The 26,639-nt window shown below is 46.8% G+C and overlaps 1 protein-coding gene across 5 annotated transcripts in view; it reads left to right on the top strand.

Moving 5' to 3' along the window:
• Positions 1 to 1,465: 1,465 nt before the first annotated feature.
• Positions 1,466 to 26,639, top strand: part of PLCG1 (phospholipase C gamma 1) — a 98,247-nt gene continuing 73,073 nt past the window's right edge. For 4 of the 5 annotated variants that reach the window (XM_034787329.1, XM_034787326.1, XM_034787327.1 and 1 more), the window contains exon 1: positions 1,609 to 2,712. In XM_034787329.1, coding sequence (XP_034643220.1) covers positions 2,511 to 2,712 — 202 coding nt within the window. In that variant the 5' untranslated portion in view covers positions 1,609 to 2,510. Of the gene's footprint in view, positions 1,481 to 1,608; positions 2,713 to 26,639 lie in introns of those variants that run through there. The other variant, XM_034787325.1, reaches the window with a different exon arrangement.

The following is a 26,639-nucleotide window of genomic DNA, read 5'->3' as shown; positions in this document are numbered from 1 at the left end:
GTTTAGTGGACACAGTAAGGGACTTTTCAGTGTGGAGGGGACATAACAGATAGAAAGGATGAGCTCTTGGTTAAGGGACTCACCTGTGATTCAGAAGAGCTGGGTTCAATTCCTGCTCTGTCACAGACTCTCTGTATACCTGGGGCCAAGTCACTGAGGCCCAATGCTCATTGGTGTTTAGGCACCTAACTCCCATTGACATCAGTGGTGTGCTAGACACCAATGGGAGTCAGGCACCTAAATACCTTTCAGCATCTGGGCCTTAATTTCTCTGTATCTCTGTTCACTATTGGTCAAACAGGGATGACGTCGCCTTCCTCCCACCCTTTGTCTTGTTTTGGCACCTTTTCAGGCCATACCATGTGTCTGTGCAGCTCCTAGCACAATGGGGCTCTGGACTGGCTTAGGGTCGCTAGGTGCTACCATAATACAAATGATGATGATAACCCAGATCTCCTGTGGCCCCATGTGTGGTTAGTGGCGAGGGCACTACACTGGAACTCAGGAATTCTTGGTTCTATTCCTGGCTCGGCCACTGACCTGCTGGGTGAGTCCCCGCATTTCCTTTCTCTGTTTGCCTACCCACCCTTTGTCCATTTGGCCCATACTACCTCCCACAACTGTGAAACTTCAGTGCCCACGGCCCAGAGTCTCTTCAGAATTGGGTGTCCTTCCTCACCACTGATTCTAGCCTAACACAAAAGTAGTCCCCTGTTCAACCCAGGGGGATTACTTTATGATGACATCATCATCATCCCAGAGGGTGGAAGAACACACAGGTGGGGAGCAGTGTGAATGTCACAATATATGGGAGAAGCCCTGGCAGGGAAAGTCTCATGCACCAGCTCTTGGAAGCGCTGCTGGTACAGGTGTCTTGGGGGGGCTCTGCCTGTCCCCAGATAGCATGGGGGCAGCCAGCATTAGGTATCCCTGCCTGGGGACCCAGCAATATGTCCTGAGCTAAATTATCCACCTTTTAAACTCTCTTGTCTTCCTTCCGTCCTGGCAGGTGAGCTGTGTATGTGAGAGATGATTTATTAGGAGGAAACGGCCTTGTTCTGCAGCTGGAGGAGCAGGGCCAGCCTGGGAGCCTAGCCATGGGGCTGGCATGAGCAGAGAAGGGAGCATCCCTATGCCAGACCTCCCGAGGCCCCAGCATTAAGCAGCACCGCTTTGGCTGGCTGTCTGTGAGACTGCCAAGGGCGAAAAGGGTGGGTGGGTGGGTGGGTGTGTGTGTTCCCAGAGGCGATTTGGACTGGGGGAGAAGGAAAGCTGCCCCATCTGTCACTGTCCCCCTTTCACCTACTCCTACAGGTGGCTTCCCATCCAGCCTCTCGCTTGCATGCCACCTTGTTGCCCTCCTCCCCCCAGCACATGTGGCTGTGTGTGAAGATGACTGATACCCACCCTAGTCTTTCCTGCTAGAAGAGGCCCTGTGTGGACCTGATCGAAGCAGAGACCACACACCCCAGGCAGCAAGGTAACTGCGTGCCGAGAGGGAGGGGGTTAGGACTCCAGAGGAAACGAGTCTGGTGTCTCTTTAAGAGGCTGAGCTCTGGCTCCTCTGCCCTGCTTTGTTTTATATGCAGGCTGGGAGGGGATGGGCTAAGAGTTTTTACCACCTCTGCCAGCTCACTCGCCGCATGGCACTTCCCCCGGGGGGGCTCATTAAACAGGAGGCAACCAGCAAGGGGCGGAAAACCCGAGGCCAGGAAGGAATGGGAGCACGAGCCCCCAGCTATTGATCTGCTCTCTGCCCCCCGGGAGCCCCATATTCCCGCCCCCCCGGCTCTGTCTGGAGGAGGGGCGGGGGTCTTTTTCCTAATGCACGTGTCGGAGCTGGAGGGGCTGGAATAATCCCCGCTGCGGCTGGGGGGGAAATTGACACAAAAGAGCCCTGGAGGGTGAAACTGAGGCAGGCTGCCGGATTTTTTCAGCCATTTCTTGCTGAGTTCTCGGGAGATCTGCTCCGTCTCCGATCGATGCAGAGAGAGATTCGCCAGCTGCAGGAGGGAAAAGCCAGTGCGTGTGTGTGGCGGCGTAGGGGGGACGGGCTGTAACCGGGGGTCCCGAACAAAAGGCAAATCGGGCCACCAAGTAACCCCCCCTTTCCCCCGCACGCGCTCTTTGCAACCAAATCCAGCTGGAGGAGCCAGGCTCTTCGGGAATGCTTTGTGTCGGGCTGCTTTCGCTTTGGACTCCGCTCGGGAAGGAGAAAAAAAATGGTGCATGATTCAAACCGTGAGAGAGGCGATTTTCTGCTGCCTGGGGGGAGTGAAAAGTGGAGAGCTGGGGGAACAAGCGATCGGGTTGTGCTTTTGCCCTTCTAGCTCTCCCCCAGTATAAACACTCATTTCCCCCCCTGTAGGAAGGGGAGATTGTTGCCCGGGGAGCCATGAACTGAAGCTGCTTCTTGGATTGTTTGTGTTTTAACTCTTCCAAGTACCACAAGTGAGCTGCAGATCCCTTGTGTTTGGAAATCTCGCCGCGTTTGGGGAAGGAGGGGCGCGATGGCGTCTGGCTTTTCCAATGGACCCTGCGTCCAGAACGAAGCGGAGGTGGTTCACCTCTGCAGGAGTCTGGAAGTTGGCACCGTGATGACTTTGTTTTACTCGAAAAAATCGCAGAGGCCGGAGAGGAAAACTTTCCAGGTGAAGCTAGAAACCAGACAGATCACTTGGAGCAGAGGGTCGGAGAAAATAGAAGGAGCGAGTAAGTGGATTCTTCTTCCTTCTTTCTTTCTTTCTTTTTTTAAACAACTAACCATTGTTGCCTCTGATTCCCAAAACATCCGAATATGGCTATGGGTGGGCAGTCTTGTGGTGCATGGAGGTGAGGATGGCCCTTGACAGGCTGTGTTTTGGCTAAGCAAGGATCTCTGTAAAATAGATGCCGCAGTGAAAGTTTCCCTAACCAGTTTATTTTCAAAATAACAACATTTTTTTTCTCTAGTTACACTACTGGTATGGAAGTGGTAGTGCTACCCAAACCTGGATCTAAAACTGACATATACATTTCTACCTAGCTTCAGATTCTGGCCTCTTGCCCATCTGGAGTTACTATTATTCCGTTTTATTATAAACACTCATTTCTCTCAGAGGAAGAAGTAGATCTGTCTTAATCATTGATAATTCATCTGTTTTGGCCCATTTTATGTTCTCTCCCTCCCCCACCCCACCTCCTAAAACTTCAGCAGAACTGCCAGAGAAAAATAGATTTCCTGTTTCCTCAGGATTTAAAAACTAAAAATATTTTTAATCCCTCCTTGCTGCTGTAATGTAGTGTATCTAGGTTCTCATGGTCTGAGTACCCGAATATATGTGTGTTTGTGTGTGTGGAGTAAAGTGAAGTTTAGATTTTTGTATTTCACTTGCAAGAGCAAATGATCCAAAAAGGCTGAAGTCTTTGGAGCTAAATTGGGTTATTTAACCTTCTGCCCTGCTTTTAGAAAAGTTGCATTTCCCCTACACAGACACCCTACCATCTTTGATTTGTTGGTTGTTGGGAATCACACTACATGTAGATACAAACTCCTTTTGTTATCAGTGCCTGCTTACGAAGACAGCAGTCTAGCCACTTAGATGGAAACTCTTAACTGTCTGTAGACCTAATTTTTATCTTAAAGCCATTAACTAGTTGGCTGCTTTGTTTACTCTGGTATTTAAAGTTGTGGACAGAGTTGGTAGGTCCAGCCCGATTTTGATCACTGCAGTGAGGTCAGATCTGAAGCAATGGAGGGCTGGAGAGAGAGATTTCCCTGCCAAATACAGGTGAAGAAATTAACATTGTGTGTAGTGACTTCTGCTGCTTTTCATTTTCCTTGAGCTCGATAAGAATCTGCAAAACAAGAAAGGTTGTCTGTCAAATAAGCTATTGAGTGACCAATTTCTCTCTTGCAGGCACATAAGCAGATGTTGTCACAGCTGGGTGGTGGATTGATGAGTTATAATCCTCTTGTAAACTCTGCTAGCTAAACTGTAACATACTAATATAATTATAGCCAGTAATCATTATATGGCTAGTACTCTGATGTGCATTAGCTAATAGGGGCTGTAGTCTGGTATGAAGTTGGTTCCAGTAAGAATGGTGCCTGTAGGCTAGGTCTAAAGTGAGGGGTGCATCCTTTGTTTCTCTGGCCTTGCAATGTTTGCAGTAAGAAATGGGCATCAATATTGAATTCTAAAGGAGAGTGGCTCTCTCCTGTCTCCTTCATGAAACAGCATGATAATTGATAAGGTATCTGGTTTCTGCATTTCTGTCTGCAAGCTAACCATCTGCTACGTGATCAGATTGCCTGGTTCATAAGTAGAGTGGTGTGTGTTAGTGTTTAGATACTCTGGTGATGGGTGCTGTAGAAATCAGACACTAAATTGCACTCTAGAAAGCTGGATCTTTATTTGACTTTCATCTTGGTAAGTGACTGCAAAAAGTTAGGATAAGGTTGGAGTCTGTGACAAACCCCCTCCCCCATGATATATTACTAACAGCACCTCTATAGCAGAGGATAGCTAAGCTTTACAGAAGGCAACCCAATAATTTAAACCCTTCTTCTGTTTTTACATGTAGCACTTGAGGCAGGAGAGAAGAACACTTTTTTTTTTTTTTTTTTTCCATTTGTTTCCTTTGTGCATTTGACAACACTTTGTGGGTAATGGGACTCAGGGTTTCCAGCATAGTCAGGCCCTGATCCTGCAAGCTGCTCTGTGTAGGCAGACCCATAAGCAGACCTGTTTGCTAGTTCAGACCTTAGTCAGTTTTCCTTGTTGTTTGATGTGGCTCTTTAACACAATGACAAGAATGAGAAAAGCATAGGAAATAGTGCACGTAAACCCACAAAGACTAGCAGGGGGCTCAGGTGTTGGGAGTCAAACTGGAAACTACTTTTAACTCCTCTCTTCTTTCCAAGTTGCTCAGGGCCCTTTTTAATTACGTCCAACAACCCCACTTTGTAAGGCGAGTAAATATTATCCCTATTTTGCAAGGGGGAACAGGGACTGAAACACACAAAGGAGAAGTGACTGACGCAAGGTCTGGTCTGTTTCTTATATTCTTATACTGCCTCATCATCATATATATTAGCACCTTTCGATGGTGCACGGAGCGTCATGATGAAACGTACAATGAGTCTGCGACAGACCCAGGACTAGAACCCAATGGTTGTCCTAGTCCCATGCGTTAGCCACTAGATCACAGTTCCTCCTCACAATACATTGTGATTCTATCTTGATGCCCAAAACACAGAGGTTTGAAACATTTAATATTGCCAAGGGAGGTGTCAGTGGAGCTGCTTTTCCTGCAGGACCAAGGGAGGGCAAGCAGAGCCTATTTCCATTTGTTAGGCTAATGCCTTATGAAAGAAGAGTCTTGGGACAGCTGGAGCCCTGCAGCCTCTCCTTGCCAAAAGCATTAGGGGCGTAGGTGAAATCTAAGCAACACGTCTCCTCTGTAACAGGGAGGGCAGTGTGTAACTATTTATTAGCACGATAAAGGGAGTTGGGTAATAGGTACATCGCCTGACTCCCCTTCTCTGTCGTCCAACGTAAGCTGTTTCTCTTCACTTTCGAGGCCCTTCACGGCCTATCCCTGCCGTACCTATCGTCTCTCGGTCACTTTCGAGCTGTTGGCGCTTGGCGGTGCCTGGCCCACGATGCCAGCCTCCAGTTACACTTGCAAATAGGCACCTCCGCACTTTCTCCTGTGCTGCCCCACGCACTTGGGAGATGCTCCCCGTAAACGTTGCAGAGCTCCCTCATAATCCACCCTCAAAACTCCCTTTTGCCGTGATGCCTACAAAGTGCTTTGGGCTGCTGGTGTGCTGAGACCCCTGCCTGTCATGCTGACCGGTATTGGCTCATCATTTCCTCGTAGCCCCGACCTGTCTGTATCCGTATGTTGTCTTTCATCTCACACTTAGACTGTGAGCTCTTTGGGGCAGGGACTGTCTTTTTTTTTTTTTTTTTTGCTCTGGGTTTGTACAGCACCTAGCACAGTGGGGTCCAGGTCCATGACAGGGGCTCCTACTGCAATACAAATAATAAATGTTGCGGGTAAGGTTGGGTAATAGAGGTGGGAGAGGGTTGATTTAACTGCAATAGTTAGAGTTGATGGTGGGATTTGATTTCCCACTTCAGAGAGAAGACTATAAAGGGAAGTGTTAGGCGGAAATAGAAATGACAGTTTCCTGACTGAACAGGGCTGAGTTCTTGAGTTGTGTGCATGCCAAGAGGCTGCAGAGATCGTTCAGGTGGCTGAAGCAACTGTAAAAGAGAGCCGGATGACATCTTGTTTCAATAGCATCTTCCCTCTGGGTGTATCACAGAAGGACTTACAGAATCTGCACATCCAGGGATCGCTGGACTCGCTGCAGAAATGCAGTTTTCTCTGGGGTGGAATATGCCAGCGTTTCTGTAGTGCACAGTCACAACAATTTAGGGACTTATCGATATAGCTTCGTGCTGGGGATTCTTACCTAATTTTAGGCTGGAATTTGCAAAGGGGCCCAAGGGAATTAGGTGCACAGCTCCTGTTGACTTTAACACTATTACATTTTTTCATAAGTGTATCAGATGAATTTTTTATTTTATTGCCTTGGTCCAGTAGACAGGTTTGTTAGCTTTAAGCAAGTAGGTAAAACGGTGTGGGACTGACGGTCTGTGAGAATTCTTCCCCTTCTAATGACAATATATTAGAGTTTCAAGAACAAACTATGTACGTTAAAGTTTCCTGGATTTTTCAGATTTTTGAGGCCCCAGTCTTGCAAAGACATAGGCACCTGATTAAACGCCTACATAGAAGTAATGCCATTGACTTTGAAGAGACTATTCATGTGTGAATTTAAGCAAGGGCACAATAAGTCTTTGAAGGATCGGGATCCAAGCTAGACCATTTGCTGTTCGATAACAAACTTCCTTCAGCTTCTTGGGAAATAAAGGATTTTTAATGGGTGATTCTAAAGTTAGGCACCTAAATAAGAATGGCTTGATTTTTTCAGAGTGGCTGAGCACGTGCAGCTCCCATGGCATTCAGTGGCCTCTGAGAGGCAGGGCACTTACATTTAGGCACCTAATTATGGAATTTAGGCACCCTAATAAGAGACAAATAACTTGCAGGAAAGTGGGGGCTTGTAACAGCGTGGATGTGAGTGGTGCAGATAGCACAGCTGTATTGTGCTATTGCTCAGGTCCCATCCTCTCGCACCATGCTGCTGTGTAAGGCTTTCCATGGGTGGCAGTTTTAGTAGCTTGCTTGTCTTTCTGGCTGTCTTAGCAACTGACTTTGAGGCCATGACCTCCAGGTTGGAGAGGGCCTTGCACCTTTGGCTGAAGAAAGGTCCTGACTGTTGGTGGTCATTCACAAATGTAGCACTCTTAGCTCTGGGGTCCTCCCCTAGTACCAGCTGGGTTACATTCTTGCCTCCCCAAGGTCCTCTTGTAGTAAAGTTTGTCACTATTCCTGTTCTGCCCTGAGCTCTGCAGTGTTGTGACCCGCTCTTAGTTTTGTTCCACCTTAGAGGTGGCTGCATTTCCCTCCTGGTTGAAGTGCTCTTTTAGGGCCCAGTCCTGTGAGGCATTGAGCATACTTATGGGTGCAGTGCGTGCTCAGTAGGTCACAAGAACAGGGCCTGAGTGTGCTTTAAGGTATTTTGAAGCGAATGGCGCTATGTGAACCTGATCTAGCAGGCCAACACTCTTACACGTGGTGTCTGGAGTTAGGCTCCTAAATCCCTATTTAGTCATACACGTAAAAGTGGCCTGACTTTCAAAGGTGCTCAACACTCTTACTCAGGTGCCTAAATGTAGTCTGGATTTGATTGCCAATTAATTGGAGACAGCTAACCCAGTTGTAAAGGCTGGAGTGGAGAACTCTGCACGTCTGTGGCTGACCCAAGGCTGAGAATGCACCACAGCAGCTGCCTGCCAGCACGCTCTTCCCCAAATTCCATCTGCATGCCTCCACCATGGACAGACTAGACTTCCTCACATGCCACCTTCAGCACAGTCCTGTGAAACTACGTACAGAACAGGAGGTTTGGGGAAGTTCGTGCAGGGAGGCTGGAGTCCTATGCGGCCGGAGTTAAGGCTACTGTGCTAATGGAGAGGTGGATGTGTGGATGGGGAGTAGAGGGGATGTATTGCTGGTACCCAAAACTTTTCATTTCCTTGCTTTGTAGGTTTTGCGTTAGGTATATTACGTAAAAAGCAACCTTAACTGACCCGCAGTTTTGGTGTGTTAATTGCCCAGGTGTGGGCTTTGTTTAGTTAACATCTCCGACAAAGAAACAGTTTCTTTCAGGCAGAATAGGATTTTCAGCCAGCTGGGCTCTATGATGAAGAACCTTTTCTGTGTGGGAGGAGCCATCGCTGTGATAATCTTGCTGTTAACGATTCAGTTAGCTCCAGAGCTCTGTCGCTCTTGATGAAGATCAGAACCACCGATGGGAGCTGGATCAAACATCTCAAACAAAAAACCATTTAATTTGCAAAATGGCGGCCTCCCTTTTCCAAAAATGAGAGATTTTGCAAACAGACCATTTATCAATAAATATTTTTTTCAGCTACAATATCTCAGCTGGCTCTAGTCATTACCAAACGCTGCTTTCTCGACGAGCGACTTCACACACGATCCTTGTGATTATGAAATTGTTCATTCAATTCAAGACAAACGCCTCCACAGCCTCTCGGAGATCATGATCTTTGATAGACCAGCCCCTGATGCTTCCTAATAGATCTGGTCATAAAAAAAATGGTTGTCAGCCCATTTTTTTAATCAACGAGTTTGTCTTGAAACTCCTTGGAAAATTCGAGGTTTGTTCTGAGACTGAACTGAATTTGGAGCAGATAGTTTTATTTTTCTATAAAACAAACAGGGTGATCTCCTGCTTTAAGTGTAATGAGACTAATCCCAAGTGGGTCATATCAGTTTGGGGAGGATCAGTGTCATAGTCTGAGCCCCAGCTGGGTGCAAAAAATTACAAGAACTATACATTTTTGAAATAATGTGACTTTTAGGGAGTCTGTATCTCAGGAGCCCCTTGCTCAAACAAGTCCAGATTTAGGCCACTAACGCTACTTGGATCCCCATGAAGGATAGCAATTTTTTGAGACAATCTGAGTAAGAGTGTGGATTTCAGAGCACTGTTAAACAGTGAGTCTTGGCATTAACCTTCCCCACTGTAAAACAGAACACAGCTCAACTATTGCATCACAATGGCTCCTTCAGAGTGAGAAATATAAACCACCTCCCTTCTCTATACAGATACTGTTTGTGCAACACATATCTTATCCCACGCAGCTCATGAAGCTGTTACCAGCTATTTGTCAAGGTGACAAAGGTGCTGCTTTGTGGTGGGTAAAGAAGCCTCACCATAAAAACACTGAGCTATCCCTCCATAAAAAGTGTGTTTTGTTTTTTTGGTGGCGGGAGGTTCTGCCTGTCTTTTTACCTTAAGTGTCAGGCGTCGTTGATTTGGTCACCCCTGGTTTTGCTGGAGTTCTCCGATGGGAGCTGGGAGCTTTCTCAGTCGTTATTTGAAGGGGCGGGAGGGGTATTTCCATCTTTACCAAACAGACCTTTTATCCTAACTGCTTAGTGAGGTGTTTTTGTTTAAATGTGGGTGAGCAAAGAAGCACCTTTGTCTCCTCCAAAAAAAAATAAATAAAAAATAGAAACGGTCTGATTAAGTTACTTCCCCTCTCAGTCTGATTCCGCTTGCTTGTCTTGGTGTCCTCATCTGGCTACTTTTTCTTGTCCTCCATTGAGTCTTGCGGGAAGAACAGGCTAGACAAGACTTATTTTCTAAAAGCCTTTCAAAAACAACCTCCCTTCCATCCATCTTTCAGGCCTTCTCTAGATATCCTAGAGAGGCCAAGAAGGGATGCAGGCTTTCCTTCTGCAGGTTGCCTTTCAGAGGTGAACAGCAGGGGAGAGACAGATCTGTGTTACATGTGCCACCAGCACCATTGCTGTGCCCACCCACTGCATGCCTGTGCCCACCCACTGCATGCCTGTTCTATTGGTCTTGTCATTTTCTCCCCCTCTTCTCTGGCTCCTGGGTGATTGAGTTGTAAAGCGCCAGTTTTAATTTCTAAGCCTTGCTGGCTGAGAAGTGGTGCAGCAGGCCCCGTGCTGTGGGGATCAAAGTCTTATTAGCTGTCGGTGGCTGTCACTTTACTCCCAGTTTTCGGGGGCAGAGGCAAATAGGGTTTATGTTTGTCTGACTCTGCCGTATGGAAACTTGCAGTCTTGCCTGCCAGATATGTGAACATTGTAGTAAATGTAGCCTGAATGAACTGGGTTTGAAATGCTGGCCTGCCTCTCTTTCTCTTTTGCATTGATTGTTTTAGTAGCTTATGTCTCAGTTGGGATTTTTGCAGTAGGTTTAGTTTTTACATACTTTTAATCTTAAACTGTCTTGGATCCCTGCACCAGTCATCTTGTGACCTCTTGACTGCTTTGTGCCTTAGCATCTTCATCTGTAGAATGGGAAGAGTAACTTGTTATCTGTGCCAACAGAATGGATTGGTTACCGAATAACTCTGAAGTGCTTTGAGAACCTCAGGGTGAAGGACAGAGTATTACTAAAGCCATGTACTTAGTGGTATTCTTCCTTATGTCACTTAGCCCTCCCCAAAGGTGGATAAAAAAGCCTATTTGGTATTTTTCAGGTGGGAGATGGACGTAGAGAGGAGTGACTTGTCCTCAAGTCTGTGGCAGAGATCAGACTGGAACCCAGAGTATTGAATATGATAGGAAAAAATGTGACCAATGGGCTGTTCTCAAAGCTGCGTGGAACTAATGGAATCTCCAAAATTGTAGTAATGAGCTTTGCCGTTGAGGGGGAGAGAGGTGGTTCTTGGGACTCCACAAAAGTATTCCAGTTCATGCAGATTGCTGCAGTGCATTCCTTGCCTGTGTGAAACGGACGATAGGACAGCTTTACAGAATTAAATGAACCACTGGGCAGGGAGACTTGGTGGGGTAGAGGCCGGGGAAATCCTTTATGCGGCTGCTGTGTCCTTTGGGGTCTCCTGGAGTTGTCAATAAGAGAGATGCTGATTCTTTTCTCTACACCAGAGAGAAACTATATCAAACAACATAAAATGGAATAAAAAAAAAATAAATCTCTGCTTTGGCCGCATGTGGGTTTTGTTCAGAGCTGTGCTACTTTGTGCTACAGTCGTGTCTGTCCATGCTAAGCAGGATCTGGATAGGTCAGTGCCTGGAGGGGAGACTGCTAATTCACAACTAGGAGTAAGTAGCCCTCTTCTCTCTGATCCACAGCCCCAGAGCCAGGCTGGTGTGGCATTGCTGTCACAGGTGCCACCTTTCAGCTGAGATGTAAAACTTGAGGTCCTGTCCACTTGGGGTTGTTAAAGATCCCAGGGCAGAACAAGTACATTCTGACCAAACTCCAGGTTGGCAGTTAATGTGCTGGACATCGACGGTTTCCTTTGGATGTGCTCATGGAATTTCCATTGGCATTCTTCTTTCTCTCTGTTTGCGTAGGGTTGCTGTGTGCCATTGAACAGGTGCTGTGTTTTGCCCCTCCTCTCCAAGCCACTCTGTGGGCTCCCGGCGCCCGTTAGCTAGCGGCACTGTGATCACGAGCTACATGGCGATTGCTAGTGGCCACGTGGGATTTTTTTCAAAGCACGCTGAAAACTTTTTTAGCAACTTGGGTCACAGATGATTGATCTGAGCATGTAACTGGATCTCTCTGTGGCAAAGCAAGACATCATTTAGGCTAAAACTGGGGCATTAGAAATCCTGGTGCCCATATCATCTGGTCCATAAAACATTGCTGAAGGGAGCCAGGAAACCTTCCTTCCAGATGAGCAATCCGATACGTGGCTATTGCCATTCCCCAAACTGTGTGGTAACAAACTCAGGATGCAATGAAGCCCGTCAGCCGAAGGGAGCATCACAAACCGTCTCCTTGAAGAAGTCTGGATTTAATTACAGGTCAAATAAAGCTGCACTGGAGACCCTGGGGATGCAATAAAGCGCTCACGTGGGACAGCGGGGTTGCCTGTAGGACATAGGCTTAGTGCACTTGTCACACTGTTTTCATATCTTAGCTCTTTAGAAAATAAGGCAGGAGCTGTTGCAGAGGTCAAACTAGGGGGAGACCCATGGGAGCCTGTCACGTGTGTTGGAGAAGGTGTCTGGCTCTCATTCAGCTGCAGCAGAGAGCGCCCGACCAAACACCAAACCCTGTTTTAAAACCGAAGGGAAGCATCCTGAGATTGCCTGGTTGGGGGGAGGATTTTTCCAAAGCACCCATGAGATTTAGGAGAACAAGTCCTATTGGAAGTCAGTGGGGCTAGTGCTCCTAACTCCTTTCAATGCTTTTGAACATCTCTCCCTAAAACAAGCTTGGAACACTTAAGGGGCAGCTTTTGTTTATTAAGTAAAAACCTGATGATGCCAGAGTGTGCCCCTTGTGACATTCTGGAGGAGGGCAGGGAAAAAGAGAATGTGTTCGGGGGAGGAGGAGGAGTCACACATGCACAGACTCACACACAGTTGAATTTGGAATTGGCAAATGAAAAATGCTGTCGAAACCCTGTCGTCGTCTAAGACCGCCAAGCAGATGTGCATGTGGCAGTCTTATTAGCACATCTCTCTGTGTTTGGGATTCCTGTTATCACTTTCTCGACCTTTTGGCTAGGATCACGAGTAGTACCAGTTTAATACCAGGGACATTTACATTGAACACGTCACCGGCCACCGACAGTACCAAGAGGTGTGAGCTGGAGCAACATCGTGCTTCAACTACGAGAAAGGGACCGAGAGACTTTGTCCGTTGGACCATATGAACTGGAACCATAAACTCACTGAACGTTAAATCTCACCAAATGAGGGTCAATCCGTCCTCATCATCGTATCCACTCATTATACTCCACACCTGAACATAGCCATTGTATGAACATCATACCCCCATATCTTAATGTCTGTACTTTGACCCGTCAGCCTTTTACCCCCAATCGGAGATATTGCAGATTATGTATTCATTACACCACCCTATTTTAAACAGAACATCTCACCCCTTGATAATCTGTACGTTATTCCCTGGTAACAAGAAACTTCTATCCTTAAACTCTGTACCGTTCACTTTTTTTAAACATCTTAATAAATTTTTAAATCTAATAATTCCTTTATCTAGTATCTGTATCCTGCATTGCATGCAAGTGGAGGCGAAGATCTCATAGTTTCCTCTGCTGCTTCCCTGATTCTGTTCCATGAACATGTTTCCCACAGCTGAATTGGCAAGTGGAGCAGGAGGACTGCTGTGCAGACTAGCTATGCAAAGTGCAGGATAGAGGCCTCTGAGAGAGGTGCAGTGGGATTGGCCATTCTGAAAAAAAGTATAAGTAAGGCTGGTCAATAATTTTGATCCCAACATTTTTTTTTTTTTTTTTCTGGAAAATTGGGTTTTTGATTTAAACTAATTTTTCTGTGACAAGCATTTGCTTCCTGCAGAAAGCTTGAAGTTTTTGTTGCAAATGTTGTCTTTAGAGTGTCACCAAAAATTAGCAACTTTCTGCAGGGGAAAAAAACATTTTCTGACTCGCTCTAAGTGGGAATTCAGTCTTCCTGGCATTCATTATTTGTGCAGCCGGGGTGCTGGTGACTGAACTACATCTGGATGTGTTTTCTCCCTTTCCTTCTGTCCTTCGAAGTGGCTCTAGAGATCTGGAGTGCCAACTTCACAACATTTTGTCCTGCTATTGCACATACGGCGCGTCAGAATAGGGGCCTTCCATTGCCAGAATTCCAGAGGAACGAACTGATCAATCCACGGTGCGAGGTGGCTTTGCAAAGAGAGATCCGCTTTTAAAAAAGTCAGAGGGTCAGATTCTTGGCTGATGTAAACTTAACACTCTGTTTCAGCAGAGCATCTGTTTGTGTAAGGGCAGAAAGGAACCCAATACAGCAAAAGTCTGATTTGGCTTAAAAATAGAAGCTGACCAGCCCGGCTGTACCATAATCTCCATGGCCTAAATTAAAGGGCACAGTTAATTGCATCTTAAAGTGGACCCTTCAGATTCATGGTCACTTCAGTTCCATTAAAGGAAATCAATATTCTCCCATTGGGAGGGATAAAATGTTAAACACCCAGCTGTGTCACATACCTCCCACTCTTCATGCCCAAGCTGTGCAGAGACCAAGCAGTCTTCGTTACCCAGCGCCAGTCCCCTTCCCTGGTCTCTGCTCGTCAACATGCCATGATTTCCAAGCTGTTGCTGGCAGATTTGGTTCCTGTTAAAGGCTATTTAATTTCCCTGCACTTCTCCTCCCTGAAAGGATTTCTTTTGGTCTGGGATTGGCAAGACATCAAGGCAGATTTCTGGGTCAGTCTGATCTCAATGGGGAGATACTGGTTAGAGGCTGTTGTTTGAGTGGCTTTTTCCTGTTTACATGCTGGGCGAGGTGCCGGGTGATGATCAAAAGCCATGTGTGTGGTTGTGATGTCCTTTCTCTTCCCCCACTTCTGTGCCCTTGTCCTTTTGTTTTCCTTAAACTGAGCTCTTTCTAGATATTGCCTATCAGTGAATCTTAAAATCTCGGCATTTACTAGGTCACTTGTTTGTGTTGTATCTACTTATATTTGCTCCTCTCCTGTCTCGTACTGTTGCTCCGTTTCTGATCTGGCCTCTGCCTTGGTCTATGACCTTGAGCAAGTCATGGAACTTTCTCTGCGCCTGTTTCCCTCCCTATAAAATGGACAGGACAGTACTACCTCACAAGGATAAAGGAAGGCTTTGTTTCTGAGGTGCTCGGGTGCTACCTCAGGTCAGATGCCACGGTATCTAGGATAAGCTTCAGTTGCTTTGAGGACATAGTGGATCAAAAGTTCACATTCTGCCCTTGGATCTTAGTAGCTGCCGCGCTTGTGCGTCTGAGGGCAGAACTCGCCTCTAAATTGTTTTTTCAACCAATATCTGTTTCACAGGCTTGCTCTAAAGTCTCAGCATCGTTCATTGTATTGATTCTCATACTGGTGTAGGCTAGATCAGTGGTTCTCAAACCTTGTCCACCTGTGACTTAGAAAACACCCTGGGTTCCTGTTGTGACCCACCCTGATTCCACAGCCCTTTGTACCTAGCAAGGATTGCGGGATTGGGGTTTTGATAAGAAAGCACGAGGCTGCCGGTGGTTTTGGAGGAGGGCATCTTGGGTGGGGTGTTAAGGGGAGCGTAGCACCCACAAACGCCTCTCTGCCCAGCACTTGGCTCTGGCTACAGCGCCACATTGAGGGGCAGCCCAGCCTCTTGGAGCGCCCCTTCCCTTCCCTTTGACTACAACTGAGCATTGTGCGGGCTGAGGGTGCGGTGAGGTGGGGGATCAGGGCAGAGGGTGGGGGTGAGGAGGTATCAGCAGAGAGAGGGGGGGACAAATCCAGAAGCTTCTGTTGGTGCAACCTGGCAGTTTGAGAAGCCATGGTCTCAGGGGCAGGGGCTGGGAGTCAGGACCCTGGGTCTGCTCCCAGCTTTGCCCCTGACTTGTTGCGTGACCTGGGGAAGTCACACACAGGGGCCTGGTGAGCTCAAAATCCAGTTGGTCTCAAAACAAGAATTTAAAAGTAGTTTCAGGCCTACACCTGTCCCTGAGCTTCTTCTGATCCCAAAGCGTCAGTAGTGTTGGAGTTTGCTCAGTTGCTGGACTTGGCTTGGCAAGATGTCAGTTAAGTGTCAGAATTTATTCCTGTTCTTTACTGACTCATTGGACTGTGTTTCCTTTCCTAACTTCTCCTCACTTTTCTTCCTTGTCACCCGATCGTCTTCCTGCGTTGTGTTCAATGTCTTGCCCTGCCTCTTCCCCTGCAGTACCTGCTCTGGGGACAGACGGATTCATTCTCCCGGGCTATCAAGTCACCATCTCTCACTGGACTAAACTAATCCCCCTCCCCCCCCCCCCAAAAAACCAAAAACAAAACGAACAAAATCCTATCCAAGCTGCTTTTAAAGGCACTGTTGCCTGGAGCTGCTGTCATGGCTTCCTAATTAGGATCATCCTGGTCCCAGCGTTGACGCCTCTTCCACACCTTCGACCAGCCCCAGAGTATTTCCGCAGAGGCATAGCTGGCATGCTCCCGATGTCTCTTCTCCCAGTTGTTGAATGGTATGGCCCCATCCCCATCCCCTTAATGCGAAGTGCTGTGTTGCTAGTGGACCACGTGTCTAGCTGTGTGGAGGTGTTAGTATCTGCAGTCAGGTTTCCTGGGCTCTGGAGAGAGCGGTGCTGCTCCTTGCCAATGGTCAGTTCCTGGAATCAAACCTGGTGCTTCGGTTTCTTTTCCCTCCCCACCCCGCTGCCCCTCAGTCCCAACCCCCGTGGATGCTGAGATGAAGAGCTGCGTCAGAGTCACTCTATTGATCAGTCTTTGTCCTCTGCAGGACCTTTCCGATCTTGTTACCGCCGCACCATCCGCCCTGGAGAATGACACGGGGCTGCTGGAGGGGAGGCGAGATTGTGGAACTCGCAAATCCTTGGCTGCTGCTTTCCCTCAGTTTTGGGTTTTTTTCCCCCAAATGATGATGATCTTTCTGGGAAAGGAGGAGGGAGGGGGTCGAGGGTGAGGGTTTCAAGTACAGAGCGGAAGAGGTCACCTTGGGCCCATCGCTGACTCTTCCAGCAGCCCGAGGACGTCTGCTGGATCCCACTTCCATTTAAGTCAGGGAAAGTTTTCGCTGCTGATGTGAGGATCAAGCGGTTGCTGCTCATTTATGGTGCCAGATGGACAGTCCCAGATGACTGAAGTCCTCTGTGTAGCCACAGGATGGCAGGTACCAGTGCAGGCCCCTGCATTGCCTTAAACCTGGTCCGGAGGGACTCTCTCCGGGTGCACGTGGCGCTGGCAAAATTGAGCCTCATCATTCATAATTGGGGCAGCGGGAGCGATGGATGCTGTAGCATACACAGGGCTCTTGCTTGGTGTTTTTACCACTCAGTTGCCCAACCCTGCAAGTCTCGCTGCCATGGTGGTAAAAATGCCGGCGCCCTCTCTACACTGCAGCTTCCACCATTACTGACCCCAGGAGAGCTGCACTAGGGGAGAACTATGATGTGTAGCCAGAGTCTAGAAATGACAGGACTAATCAGTTCCCGGGTCTCTGCTGAGCTGGGTGAAAGCTGTATCAATGTTCAGCGAGAATTCACTCACTTCTATACTATTTATTTACTTAGGAAGCTTTAACAGGTTAACAAATCCTTGCCATGTAAATATCAGAAAGAAAACGGTAACCATTAGGGGCATGCACAGGGGCAGGGGGAGCGCAAGCAGGGGCACCCCCCCAGTAATCGGCGGGGGGAGCAGAACTCCTCTGGCCCCCAGGGCCACGGCGGGGAGAGTGAGCTCCTCCACCTCCCTGGGGCTGCAGCAGGGGCACAGAACATGCCCCACCAAAAGCAGTCCGATTTAAATTCCTGCGCACACCCCTGGTAGCCATTACAACAGGGAGCTTTTGTGCAAAGAGAGACTGCCCAGGAATATTGTCATCACATCTCTCTGTGTATCAGGGTGTCGCTCTATTGCACCTATGTCGTTTCTAGTGATTTTATTACATCACATGATCCATTGTCTACAGCCAAGCCCTAAGATACAACTGAATTTGCTCCAACCCCTCAGACAGAGACAAACACCTACAAGATCTTTATCAAGCATTCGTAAAACTACAATACCCACCTGGGGAAGTGAGGAAACAGATTGACAGAGCAAGACGGGTACCCAGAAATCACCTACTACAGGACAGGCCCAACAAGGACAATAACAGAACACCACTGGCCATCACATACAGCCCCCAGCTAAAACCTCTCCAGCGCATTATCCACGATCTACAACCTATCCTGGAAAATGATCCCTCACTCTCACAGACCTTGGGAGGCAGGCCAGTCCTCGCTTACAGACAACCCCCCAACCTGAAGCAAATACTCACCAGCAACTACACACCACACCACAGAAACACCAACCCAGGAACCAATCCCTGTAGCAAACCTCGTTGCCTACTCTGTCCCCATATCTACTCTGGCGACACCATCAGAGGACCCAACCACATCAGCCACACCATCAAGGCTCATTCACCTGCACATCCACTAATGTTATATATGCCATCATGTGCCAGCAATGCCCCTCTGCCATGTACATTGGCCAAACCGGACAATCCCTCCGCAAAAGAATAAATGGACACAAATTGGACATCAGGAATGGTAACATACATAAGCCAGTAAGTGAACACTTCAATCTCCCTGGTCATTCTATTACAGATTTAAAAGTCACTATCATTGAACAAAAAAACTTCAGAAACAGACTTCAAAGAGAAACAGCAGAACTAAAATTCATTTGCAAATTTAACACCATTAATCTGGGCTTGAATAAGGACTGGGAGTGGCTGGCTCATTACAGAAGCAGCTTTTCCTCTCCTGGAATTGACACCTCCTCATCTATTATTGGGAGTGGACTACATCCACCCTGATTGAATTGGCCCTGTCAACACTGGTTCTCCACTTGTGAAGTAATTCCCTGCTCTCCATGTGTCAGTATATAATGCCTGCATCTGTAACTTTCACTCTATGCGTCTGAAGAAGTGAGGTTTTTACCCACGAAAGCTTATGCCCAAATAAATCTGTTAGACTTTAAGGTGCCACCAGACTCCATGTTGTTTTTGTAGATACAGACTAACATGGCTACCCCCTGATATTAAATTGAGTGAAAGCTCTGATTACATGTACTTAACAGACCAGGCACATCTCTCAAATGTTGTTGTTAAAAAAAACAAAACTAATGTGCAGGAGTGCTGGGTTATTTTATTTTTTTGCAGGACTCGCTCACTTTTTTAAGCACCGCCACTTTGTCTGTGTTCATCCCCCCCCCCCATGTTCAGTTTGTAGAGACAGCAAATCTTAAGCGAGCACTGAAGAGTGTTTGTAGGAGAACAAATTTCAAATACCTACTTGCCCCAGAAACCTCCCCTTGTACCAGCTCATCCAATCAGGGAACAAAACCATAGCATGTGCCTTATTAAGAAGAGCTTGAGTTTCCTGTCTGGAAACATGCCTCCAAACAAGACTGAGAACTAGTCAGAGAGTAACTTCAAGTAACAAATTAGAGGAACAGCCATCAGGTGAACAGGAAAATCCCTTGAATAAATTATTTGCCATTAACTACCTATAGCTGTACTGCTAAGTAAGCTAAATAGCCTCAATCCTGGTGGTGGGTTTCATGGAAAGTCTCAACTCTCCCTCATGACGCACACACGCGCGCACACACACACACACACACACACACACACACACACACACCCTATATTTCCTGTAGTCCTTATACAGCATTTTACATTTTCAAAGTGCTTGACCCTTCTAGCGCCCCCTTAAGGCAGATAAGAGTATTGTCCCAGATGGGGAAACTGAGTCAGGGAAATGAAGTCAGGTGCTTAAGGGCACCAGGTTTTGGTGGAGGAGCTGGGCTTATAACTCGGAGGTCCTGGTTCCCAGTCCTGGTGTCTGGTGCAGCTGTACAAAACAAACTCCAGCCTCTTCGAATCTAGGACTCGGGCCCTGCTTGCTTGCTTTGTTTTTTAAACAAGGATTTTAGGGCACTTCCTGGTTTGCTGCTTTTTTGTGGTGTGTTTATATTCCTGAAATGCCCCAGCAAAGACTGAAGGTCCGTCGTGCTCGGCGCTGCACATACACATAGTGAGAGACAGTCCCCATCTCAAAGAGCTTACATTGTAAAATAGGCAGGACAGATGGAGAAGGGGTGGGGCAGCAGAGGCACTGGGAGGGGATAGTCACCCAGCACATCAGTGGCAGAGCCAGGACCTAGAGCCCAGGTCTCCTGACTCCTAAGCCGGTGCTGTATCCAGTAGCTCATGCTGTCTCCCAACCACTTGGCCATGCTCTCTGAGTCCCACCAGAAGAGCTACAACAGCCAGGTAGTGGATACTACCATCGGGGGGGTAGGGGGGCTTCCCATCGTTGTAGTTAATCCCCCTCCCCAGGAGGCAGCAGCTAGGTGGATGGAAGAATTCTTCCGATGACCCTTAGCGCTGTCTACGTGGGGATGTAGATTGGCTTAACTATACTGCTCAGGGGTGTGAATTATTCATGCCCCTGAGCGATGTGCTTATGCTGTCCTAATTTCCTAGTGTAGACCTGGTCACAGTCTTGGCCTTTTGAGCCTGAGACAAGCGTGATGGAAATCCCCAGCTCTCTTCAGAGTAGCTGCCTGGGTGTACAGTCCCTGTCCCTTTACTTCCTTTGCTTCGGGCATCACTTGGGCTTAATGAAAGCTTGTCATCATTCAGGTTCTTGGATCACCTAGTCCAGGGATCGGCAACCTTTGGCATGTGACTCGCCAGGGAAAGCCTCTGGCGGGCCAAGCTGGTTTGTTTACCTGCCGCGTCGGCAGGTTCGGCCAATCGCGGCTCCCACGGGCTCCAAGCCAATGGGTGCGGAGGGAAGCGGCGGCCAGCACATCCCTCAGCCCGCGCTGCTTCCCGCCACCCCCATTGGCCTAGAGGCAGCCTGATGAGGCTTTGCCTGTTAGCCCAGCAGAAAAGCAGGTTATTTGGAAAGGAATTTTGTAAATTTCTCTGTAGGAATGGAGTGATCGCTGAGCAAGTTCTCTGCCTCCCACCCTCTCCTGGGCCCATGGCACGCACGTGCTGATCCAAGCCAATTCACTGCGGTGGGGGTGGGGGGGATGCACGAAATTGGACTATAAGACGACGATCTCACTCCCGAGCCTCCTGTGAACAGTTCTCTCCCCTTGTACCATGTTATAAACTGGAATGAAAAAGGACCTTCCGCTCTGAGGAGCTGAGTCATGTGGTTTGGAATCGGTAGTCAGCCCCTTCAAAAAAGTCCCTCCTGAGCTGTATAGCTAACTGGGAACGCTGTCTGTAGTGCTGGACGTGCACTGGGTGAATGCTGTATGTGGGGGCAGGGCACGCGGAGTCAGGGCAAAAGGAGAGGAAGACCCTTTTCTGAGCACCCTCTCCTCCCACTCGAGGCCTTCTCTAAATGCCTGTTGTGTGTGACAGCTGGCTTCGGTTAGTAGCGGTCATAATCTGTTTGTCTGTCCTTGCATCATGTGGATGACTTTGTTTGATAATGATTTGTGCAGGTGGGGGGGGTTACCGAGTGCTGGAGTGTACAAGACAGAGCACATGAGCCAGAAATGAAGCTGAGGCAGCAACATCTAGAGATTAAGGCAGGAAATAGCGGCACCCACAGCGAAGCCACACGGAGCGTCTTAAGCGCTTACGGCACGGGGGAGCGTACCCCACGTGCTGCCTACATTGCTCTTCTCACAGCTGGCCTGAACCACACTTGGCAGGGGTTGGGAACAAAGGGCTGGTTCCAAGCACAGCATTTCTGCTGAAAGGACATTGACATCGCACAAAACATCATAGGCGCCTGAAAGTAAAGATCCTGTCCCTGTAGACGTCTCTTGTTCTGTACCGACTGGCAGATATTTATTAGTGAGGGACTCAAGCCTTTGTGTTCGGATCTAGAGCCGGACTGGGACATTCCCAGAGTTCAGGGTGAGTGGGGAACTCTGGTGTTCCATCTTGGTCCCATCTCGAGTATCTTATGATATTCGCATAGCACCTTCCATCCCAAAGGCGTATACCTGCACACACTGTGCATACGTCCACTTCTGCGGTGGGGCTAAGAGGAATACAGCAGCTGTCTAACCGCACACGTCAACCAAATACGCTAGCTTGGAGCAAATGCTGATTTGTTTTCTGATGACTCCATTAATAGGACTCCTATTGAGTACAAATCTGCCAGCCTTATTCATGTTGTGCAGCATGTTGCTATGCAAGAAGTTCAGGTGTAATCTATGAGGGATGCCATGTACATGAATAGTAGTATCTGTGCCAGGATTAATGTATTTATCTTCACAATACCGGTGTGAGCTTAGGGCAGTGGTTTTCAACCAGTTTTCATTTGCAGGCCCCTAAAAAATTTCGAACGGAGGTGCGGACCCCTTTGGAAATCTTAAACATAGTCTGTGGACCCCGAGGGGTCCACAGACCACAGGTTGAAAACCACTGAGCTCGGGAAATACTGTTCTCCCTATTTTTACAGATGGAGAATGGAGGCCCAGAGAGATTGCGACTTGCCCGGGGTCGTATTGGAATCCTGTGACAGAGGTGGCAACTAAACCTGGCTTTCCTGAGTCCCAAAGCAAATGTCTTTACCTGAGTCCCTGCTATTACTTGTGCATTAAGTTAGAATGGCAGAATCTGACCTTCTGTTCACGAGAGCACCAGCATTATTGGGGACAGTGCTGGGATGGTGATTCAACTACAGAACAGAAGGGGGAGCTTGTCCATTGCATTGCACTAAAATAGCAGCTTTTCCATGTTAATTTTTATTTCTCCTTGAAGGGGGAAGGATTGCTGGGTTTGGGGCTTTGCAGACACTAGAATACAGAGATAACTTCCTCTTAGCAGCATCTCTCACCCAGGAAGAACAAGGCAGGTCAAAGGTGGGGCCTTGACTGGGTTACTCTTGCCCCTCTTTAATAAACCAGACAGCTAACAACAGGGGCGCTGGAACAATTTGTATGATGGGGGTGCTGAGAGCCATTGAATCAAACTGTAAACCCTGTATAGGATGGAAACCACTTCAAGCAGCAGCACCCCCAGAACACCTGCTTCCAGCACCTGTGGCTAACAATGTGGATATGCATTTCTTTGAGAAACCCAATAGCACTGGTGCACCAGAAAATGCTGAAGACTGGTATGGGAATAGGTGTGGTGGTGGTGAGGAAGCGGTAACCCCAGTGCTTTCTAATCCTCCAGCTGCAAGCTATGGATTGATTATTTTTTTTTAATTAGATCTCCGTTATTCTGGCACTGTCTGATTTACGGTGGAGGAAGGTGCGCAGTTTGGAGGTTGAGCTATCGTAGCTTTTAAAACCATGTAAATGCTAGTGGGAGAGCCGTAATCCCTAGCTTTAAAAAGCTGTGTAATTCAAAACCTCCCCACTCTGGTTTATAACACGTGCTGAGGTTCTATCTCTCTTTATTTTGAATGAGATGTAAAAGGTAGGCCGTGGTGCCTCATGGCTATTAAAGATCTTACAACATTTTTCTTAAGAGCAGTGATGTTAATTTCAGCATCCTAGCCAAATTCAGAATCAAGTAGTCTCTGTCTACCTAAATTCCCTTTGCAGTTACAATTGGATGTGGTATTGTTTACTTCCTGACCTGAGCTGCTATTCAGTGTTGCTGTGCGCTGTTTAGCGTCTTCTGCCTTCTACCCAAGAGGTGGCTGCATTTCAGGGCTGAGTCACTTGTGCATAGGTAGTACACAGGCTGCAAAGCCCCTGGGAATCCTTGCAGATGGAAGGGGCTATGTAAATGTGAGATGATGGTAAGGTAGGGCTCAATACTGCAAGGTGCTGAGCACTCTGGCCCAGTCCAGCAAAAATGTAAGCACATGCTTGACTTCAGGTAAGTGGTTCCACTGAAGTCATGTGTGGGGTGTTTTCCAGGAGGCGGGCGATTATGTCCAATGTAAGGACCTGGCGTAAGCTAACTTGATACAAGGACAGATGTGATCTGTTTTAAGTGTCTCCATACAGGGGTTTGAACCTAGCTTTACTATATTGCTCTAAAATCTGATTTTTAGTTAAATCTTTCATGTATAGACAAGGCCCATATGTCTGACCTGTCAGATTTCTAATGAGGTATTGCAAGGAAAACTGCAACATTCCCTTTTCCACACACACCGCGTTACGCTGATTGAGGAGAAACTTACCACTAGGTTATTAATTTGTTCCTCTTCTTTCTACCAAAATATATTTAAAACCATACCACATTTTTATTTTCTTTCTCACTTCCCAGTGGATTGTCTTTCAAATCAACCCGTCAAGCTATGGGGAAATTTTAAAATTAACATGCAGTCAGTGCTTGGTTGAATGCGGGGTGTCCTAAAAGGTTCAGATGTTGTGTACGTAGAAAGCTTTGTATCGGGGTGATTATGTGCCGGTTGGATGAGTTTTAAATCTGAAATAACTTTAAGGACTGGTACACTTTCCTTGCAACCAGAGATTGATTTTAGAAGGGGTACAAGGGGAAGACTGGGATAAGCTAATTCCTTCTAACTGAACCCACTTTAAGTGGCGGGAGATATTTCATGGGTCGGGCCCTTCGTTTTTGGTTTTTCTTTTATTTAAATGTTCCTGGGAATTTCTCAGTGTTTATTACTATAACAACCGAAAAGGTGAAAATCGGTGCAAAAAAAGATTACTTTTTCTGAATAAATATTGGGGTTTATTTTGGTGGACTGAAGGACAGGGGAAAAAGGTGTTCAGTAGATTAATGCTTTGATGAGTGGAATTCAATGTAGTTTGCTGCAGAACTAAAATAGAACTCAAAACACAATGCCACCTTGGAGTTTAAGAAAACAATATTTCTAATCCCCAAATAAAACTTTTCCTTTTAATAAACAGTTTACTGTTGTAGCCTTAGAACTATTAGCCTATAAATATTTACATTTAATAATTAGACCACATGGTTTGCAGTGCGTACACTCAACTTCATCCTTTTCTCCTGTTTTTGTTTTGTTTGTTTTAAACTTTTGAATACTTCCTTGTGTTCTGAAACGTAGTCTGAGACAGATTTTCGTTTTCTTCCCATTTTAGTGTGTCAAATCTTTTAAACCGTTATCTGCTAACAGTTTGAAATGTGTATGTGGTGGGTGTGAGATTCATCAGTACGTTCAGACGTGCACACACTTCAGAGCTTGCATGCCTGCCTGTTTGTTTATTGTGTGTCTCTTCTAGACTAATACATAGCCTTACTTCAACAGGCAGCTTTGCATATACACACAGACTAATGTATTATCATAACACATATAATGTATTGTATTTTCCTAATAAAACACGTTATTTTTTATATATAGAATGATACAAAAGTTAGGGTGAAAATCGGAAAAAGAAACGCATACTTTTTGTAAAACCCGGGATTTTTTTGGTCAAAATCGGATTAAACTGAAAATGATGGGGCTTATTCATGAGTGACAGAATTTTGGGATACAAGTTCAGTGCACAATTCTATAACGAGATTGGATTTGCCAGTTTCTGTTCAATCTGTATCCATGATGGATTCTCTCCTTTAGAGATCCATTCCAATACTGGTCTAATTTGTGCCACCCTTTTGAAATGTGGCAGAGCCAGGCCTCCCATCTCAATTTGTTGGTCCAGTCATTCGGTTTTGAGTCTTGGTTTCTGATTTGACCATAGGGATCTCTGAATCACTTTTTAAAATTTCTTAAAGCAATGTAATGTCTTATTGTAAATGACCCAAAATATCAATAACTAAAATCCATCCCCCCAAAAACCAACCCTAAACCCATGTCAATTGGGGCTAAGGAATGGTGTTTAAAAACTTGACTATATAATGGGCTTAGGTAAAGCTGATTTCTCTGTGAGGTCAAATGTTGACTTCTTTATTTAAGTGCTTGCCTGATTCTGAAAAGCCAATTAGTGTAATGACACTGTGGTTTAAAGGTTAACATCATCCGGTATCTGACTTGGAGACAGGAAATCAGTACTTGTGCTCTAGGGATCCTTCCTTATGGGTAGGACAGCCAAAGCACATATAGTAAAAAAAGACAGAGAAGACTAAGGCTATAGGTAGGGGGGATCCATGAGACTAGCAGAGATTGACATTAAGCATAGTTGTGGTTTGGTATAACCTGACCACTTCAAAGAAATCTTGTTCATCAGTACACAGACCCCAAATCTGACTTTCCCTAATGTGGGATTCTGTCCTGTACAGTGGCAGCAAAAAATTGTAATGTGGGACTCTCTGCATGTTGTGTCTCATTGAGTCCATATTGGATTGGCTCAGATAATAAGATGTTTGTTTTAACATCAAGCTGGGCTCTTTCTATCTCCTGAGTGCAAGAAAATTATCTTATCTCTCCAGTGTGCTCATATGTCCCCAATTATCCTAGTATATGAGCTCCTCACAATCTTTACCACACTTATTCTCGCAACACTCCTGGGAGGTAGAGCAGTACTATTATCCCCATCTTGCAGATGGGGGACTGAGGCATAGAGAAGCTAAGTGACTGGGCCAAGGTCATACAGGAAGTCCGTGGCAGACCATGGACTGGAACCCAGGTCTTCCTAGGCTAGGGCCTTAACCCCTAGACCATTCTTTCTCTCTGCTCTCCTGTAATTTCTGTGCTGGGTTACATCTGTGCAGCCCCTGGATGTTAATGGCTTTGAGCTGGCATTCCTGAGGTCCAGATTGGAAGACAGTGGATTGCACAGGTATAACTGAACATAAGAACGGCCATACTGGTCAGACCAATGGTCCATCTAGCCCAGTATCCCGTCTTCTGACAGGGCCAATGCCAGGTACTTCAGAGGGAATGAACAGAACAGGGCAATTATCAAGGGATCCATCCCCCGTTTTCCAGTCCTGCATCTGGCAGTCAGAGATTTAGGGACACCCAGGGCATGGGGTTGCGTCCCTGACCATCCTGGCTAATAGCCATCAATGGACCTATCCTCCGTGAACTTACCTAATTCTTTTTTTAACCTAATTATACTTTTGGCCATGATTTAAATCACTAGTCAGGAAGACTCGATTTAATCATGGATTTCT

The sequence above is a fragment of the Trachemys scripta genome, chromosome 12, assembly GCF_013100865.1.
Source record: "Trachemys scripta elegans isolate TJP31775 chromosome 12, CAS_Tse_1.0, whole genome shotgun sequence".
Taxonomy (NCBI): Eukaryota; Metazoa; Chordata; order Testudines; family Emydidae; genus Trachemys; species Trachemys scripta.
The sequence above is the reverse complement of the archived record's forward strand: the minus strand, read 5'-3'. Positions and strand labels throughout refer to the sequence as shown.